The sequence below is a fragment of the Athene cunicularia genome (genome assembly GCF_003259725.1).
Source record: "Athene cunicularia isolate RWA chromosome 18 unlocalized genomic scaffold, athCun1 chr18_part1, whole genome shotgun sequence".
NCBI classification, from domain to species: Eukaryota; Metazoa; Chordata; class Aves; order Strigiformes; family Strigidae; genus Athene; species Athene cunicularia.
The window spans coordinates 9,484,132-9,489,504 of NW_020799123.1; the positions used below are offsets into that span (position 1 = coordinate 9,484,132).

Below are 5,373 nucleotides of genomic sequence, written 5' to 3' on the forward strand. Positions count from 1 at the left end.
CCCCGCCTCCCGCCGCCGCGGTGTATGCTGGGAGCGCGGAGGCGCCAGGGCGGACGGCGGCGGCCATTTTGTGTCTGCCTCGGTCGTCTCCGTGGGGAGGCTGGGGTGGGCGTTGCGGCGCAGGAGGGACGAGCTCGGCTGTCTCTTTTTTTTGTGTAGGTCGGGGGCGCCGCCGCCATGGGCCGTAAGAAGAAGAAGCAGCTGAAGCCTTGGTGCTGGTATCCTTCTGTGTGGGACGAGGCGGGTGTAGGGAGCTGGGGGGGAGGGAGGGGAAGCGGCGCGGCCTAGCCCGGTCCGGTTTCTGCACCGTCCTATCCTATTCTCCCGTCTCCTATCCCCCAGCCCCGGCTCCTCGCTCTCCTGCGACGGGGCCTTCTCCTCTCGACCCCCGTTACGGTTTGTCTCTGTGCTTGGTCCTGTTCCGTTTCAGTGCTCCTTAGCGTGGGGATGGGGCCTGGTACGTGCCTTTCTTGTGCTTCTCCTTCCCCCTGTCCCGTGCGGCCTAGCCCGCCTGCTCCCCCCTCCCTTGCTTGAGGCCTCGGCCTCACGTTCGACCCGTAACGCTGGGGCAGGCCGCAGCTTCTCCGGCCGGCTGTCCGTGGCGCTTCTGTCGCCAGGCCCAGCGGGATTGCTGGTGTCGTGGGGAAAATGGAGAACGGTCTTTATCACCCTGGGAGGAAGGGTGTTAACAGAAGAAAACCCTGCCTCTGATAAATAGTTATTCAAGAAGTGGGGCGGATGTGGTTAAAGACTTTTTGAAATGGCTTTTTTTTTTTTTTTTTTTTTTTTCTTGACGGGGAGCTTTCAAATTTGTAATTGCTGTATCTGAGTCACAATTTCTCAGTATCCAGAAATACCCGCGGATTTTTCGATCACTCCTTCACAATCTGCTTTTTGTTGGGGGGTGATTACAGATTTGCTTTTTCTCCCTCTAAAGTATTTTTGCCTAATCTAAAATTGTTTAATAAAGGAATTTATCAGTTGCTGTGAGATATTTTACCGGATGGAAGGCACCTGTGCTTCTATTTTAGATACTAATATATTTCAAGTTTTGGTGGAAGTGAGTCACACGTTGTGTTAACAAGGAATAGATAATAAATACCAAATGTGTAATTGTGTTGTTTATGAAGATGTGTGTGGAGTGTTTGCTGAAATATTAATGCTGACCTGCAGAAATGAAATCGCAGTTTGCCTCTTCTGTCGCATAGATATCCAGAAAGTTGTTCTCTTATAATCTTTGTTTTACAAACAGAGTTCTTTAATGCCTGCAGCACATTATCTGGTGTCCTAAGAATCAATAGTTGGATAGCTGAAAAAAGAAATGAGGTTTTAACTAAAACTTTTGTTCTTTTTTGTAAATGTTAGCTACTTGTTGCTAAATAGGCACTTCTGAGTATTTAGCATCACTTCCTTTTCATGGATTTCAAGTCTATTTCTCCTTTAATGCGTTAGCAACTTTATTTTAATCTACATGTATGCAGAGAAGGAATGGGTCCATTTAGAAAGAATTAGGTCTTGAAAAGCACATATCAAAGATTATGGAAGTAATTGATGATTCTGATTGTGTGCACACATCTTGACCTTCTTGTATCTCTCTGGAGGGAAATGCTGGATGGCATGAGGGGGAGGTCCATGAAATGCATGTCATGCTTTGAATGCTCAGAGGTGTTTCCTATGCTTTTTTTTTTTTTTTCTTTAGTAAAAATTACAGTGATGCCAATTGGCTCAGTGTAATATAAAAGGTCACTTTCAGGGTTAAATGTTTCCTTAACAGTCTTCAATAGGTATTGTAACAGGGATTTTGATGATGAAAAAATTCTCATACAGCATCAAAAAGCAAAGCACTTTAAATGCCATATATGTCATAAGAAACTGTATACAGGACCTGGTTTAGCTATACATTGCATGCAGGTAAGACGTTTAAGGCTTGCATAAGATTTTCTTGACAGTATCTAAAATTTGAGTTAATAGTGAACTTGAAAAGAAGAGGGGTGTGGGGACTTCCAGTGTCTTAAAAAATGATGAGAAAAAGACAGTGATGGTCTGTTTCCAGGAGTGCTGCTGTGTCAGCAGTTATATGGAGAGTATGCAGTAGGGCTGTAGGTGTAGGAGTAGTGAAGGAATTGTCTTGGTGTTCAGAAGACAAGTTTATATAAACTGGTTTTAGAACCTAATTGTAGTTAACATCAGGATCAGGAAGCATATCTCAAGAAAATGCTTGGCCAGAGAGATTTTTCCTGTTAAGGGTGGTCCTTTTCTATCTTGAAACTGGTTGAAGAAGACATAGAATCTAACCTGAATTGTGGTCAGGATGATTATTTTTTTTTCTTCTTCCTTTAGGTACATAAAGAAACAATAGATGCTGTTCCAAATGCTATTCCTGGAAGAACAGACATTGAACTGGAAATCTATGGCATGGAGGGCATTCCAGAAAAAGATATGGAGGAACGAAGGAGGTTACTTGAACAAAAAACTCAGGGTAAAGTATAATCTAACTAGTTACCTGTTATTTCCCTAGTCTGTCTGTTACTGATACTAAGCAGTGTGATAAGAGGTCTCACTTCTCAGAAAAGTAAGGGTAGGGTTTGATACATTTTCTAAGAGCAGCTCTAGATGTTTGCCAATCACGTAGAATGTTGAGAAATATATTTTTCTTTTCCTATTCAGAAGTAGCTGCATGCCAGTGCTGCAGTTGTAACAGTTAGCTAATGAATATGGGGGTGGTGATTTTATTTTTGAGGGTAAGGGGAGGAAAGGCCAAAGGTCGTAGAAGCCTGGTGATGCCCAAATACTTAGACTTCTTTGCTGTTTAAGTATACCTTTGAACTGCTTTGGTTTATTCTGGACAGCATGAGACTGACATGAAGGAAAACCCCCATTTATGTTGAGGGTCATTACAGTGTGAGTCACTTTCCTTCCATTTTTTATTTGTACGTATAGGTAGGCTCACATAGGTTTTCTTCTTTGTAATGCTGTGAATTTTTGAACACACAGATAAGATTTGAATTTTACTGTTTTAATTCCATCTAGAATGCCCCAGATAAATTAATTTCATAGAATACAATTTGCCTGTAGCCTGACCATATACACTGTACTCTTTAGCAGAGAGCCAGAAAAAGAAACAACAGGATGATTCTGATGAGTATGAAGATGATGAATCTGCAGCTTCGACTTCATTTCAACCCCAGCAAGTTCAGCCGCAGCAGGGGTACATTCCCCCAATGGCGCAGCCAGGTTTGCCTCCTGTGCCTGGTGCACCAGGGATGCCTCCAGGTAAGGTGATGTTTTAAGGTAGTTACTGAAAAACTGAGTAGAAATGCAGATTGCTGCTTTGTATGCTGAAATAATAATCTGCTCTTTCTAACACTGGGTGATAGAGGTCACAAAATAGTTTTGTGAGGTGCACATAGGCAGTTTCTTAATTTTCTTCCCCCATTCTCTGTGTGAGCACACATCTTTCTTTGTGAAGTAGATGAAGATATCTAGTGTTTGCATTTAGATTGAAGGAATATGATAGTAAGACAGATGAGTACTTCAAACATAAGTCTACTAATGATACTGTGGTATTTTGTAACAAGATTTTGGAAACACGCCAGAAAAGCTGACACATATCTAGAGACCGCTAACATAGAACAGGCAGTTTATGCACAGGCCACAAATATAGTGAGGGAAGAATTTTGATAGTGACAGTGAGTGAAAACTGGCCTCTTCTTACTATATTTTCTGTAATGGTAAGGCATGTTCTTTGGGGACTACAAAGAAAATATACATAGTCTTGCAGGGCTGAGAACAGTGAATTTCTGTCAGTTTTTCAGATAATCTTTTACATTTTGTTGTTTGTAAGCAGTGTTATTTCAAAAAAAGTGTTCTAGAGCTGCTTGTAAAGCATTTATCCAGTCCAGATTTATTAGATGAGATTTTTCAGTGGTTGTGAGTTGTTGGAATTGTTTACAATTTATTTTTCTTTTAAGGTATACCACCATTAATGGCAGGTGTTCCACCTATGATGCCTGGAATGCCTCCAGTTATGCCTGGAATGCCACCTGGGTGAGTAGCAAGAATGACTTTTAATATTAAGTGTTCATACTTTGCATTTTAAAATGTGACAGAAAAAGTAAAACTAATTAGAAAAATGTGTGTAGGGACCTGTGAACTCTGTAACCTTATTATTAAGACTAACCAAAGAACTGGATGACTGTAAACCAACATTAAAAATATGGTCAAACTGTGAGTTACGTATGAAGTACGTTGCCTTTCTTCTAACTTTGAGTAGTATTATAATAATTTAAAGTTTTATTGTGTTGGTTTAGAGTCTTCTGTGAACCAGTGTTCCTTTATGTATTGCACATATGTTGTGCATCTGGTTATCAGTCATCAACCTAATAGGAAAAAATACTGGATAGTTAAAATTTGTCTTGTATTTTGGGCAAAAGTAAGTTACTTGTTTTTATGCTTGGTTGGGGTTGACACCGTACCCTATCACAATGTGTTTGGAAAATCACAGTTAGATTTTTGATTTTGTCATAAATTTTCACAGATTACATCAACAGAGAAAATACATGCAGTCATTTTGTGGTGGAAACATGTAAGCATCTCATTAATGTAATTCTAGGTACATTCATTATGCCATTTTATGTTATGTTTTTGATAAGCTTTAAATTGTCTTTCTGAAAACCTCTTGAGTATTGCCTAAGAATTGGGGGAAAATGTCTAGTTAGGTTTTGTTATTGTATAATGACTGGAGTTTATATGCTTTATCTAATGTTAGAGAACTCTGAGAAATGCATTTTACAAAATATTACAAAAATAGACCTTCAGGAGTTTAAGAGTGCAGCTCCTTGTGCTTGATCCTTTACACTGTAGGATGTACTGCAGGAACTTTGCTTCTAAGTTTTAAAGTTCACTGAGATGAAAGATTGGTCTCTTACAGAGACGTTGTTTTAACAGCCTTTGAATTTAAAAACATGTCAGTGGAACAGCATGTGGGTGCTTATCACATGACTGTAGCCTTTCTGGGTGGAAATGGAACAGAATTTTATCAGGCTTGCTGGTACTTAAGTCCTTCTTAAACTCTTTGTTAACTTCAGGTGATTGTGATGTCATCTAGTAAAAGACAAATTAATTTGCCAAAAATTCACTGCATTTTCTGTGAAATTTTAGAGGAGGGTAGTGTGGTGTTACATTATACTCTTACCTAGTTTAACCTAAAATTTAGTTTACTTAACCTGATGATCATTTGTTTAAAAATGAGCAAAGAAGAGTTAGGACCTAGGAAGCAACTTTGATTTTAGTGTGACACTAGTTTTGGTGCTGTCCTTGTGGTTTCTCAGTCATCTTTCTGGTGGCAGCAGGCAGCAAGAATTAGCATTGGGG

General features: G+C 40.1%; 2 protein-coding genes across 10 annotated transcripts in view; one reads left to right on the plus strand and one right to left on the minus strand.

Annotated features, from left to right (window-relative positions):
- The window catches only part of C18H17orf75 (chromosome 18 C17orf75 homolog), an 8,028-nt gene extending 7,849 nt beyond the window's left edge, over nt 1-179 (minus strand). The window contains exon 1 of the mRNA XM_026861300.1: nt 135-179. Within this exon, the coding sequence (XP_026717101.1) occupies nt 135-179 (45 nt within the window). The remainder of the gene's footprint in view (nt 1-134) is intronic.
- ZNF207 (zinc finger protein 207) overlaps nt 27-5,373 on the plus strand; it is a 12,617-nt gene continuing 7,270 nt past the window's right edge. For 3 of the 9 annotated variants that reach the window (XM_026860924.1, XM_026860925.1, XM_026860929.1), the window contains exons 1-6: nt 27-218; nt 1,785-1,911; nt 2,341-2,479; nt 3,103-3,273; nt 3,972-4,047; nt 4,538-4,585. In XM_026860924.1, the coding sequence (XP_026716725.1) occupies nt 178-218; nt 1,785-1,911; nt 2,341-2,479; nt 3,103-3,273; nt 3,972-4,047; nt 4,538-4,585 (602 nt within the window). In that variant the 5' untranslated portion in view covers nt 27-177. The remainder of the gene's footprint in view (nt 219-1,784; nt 1,912-2,340; nt 2,480-3,102; nt 3,274-3,971; nt 4,048-4,537; nt 4,586-5,373) is intronic. The other 6 variants (XM_026860926.1, XM_026860930.1, XM_026860927.1 and 3 more) reach the window with 3 other exon arrangements.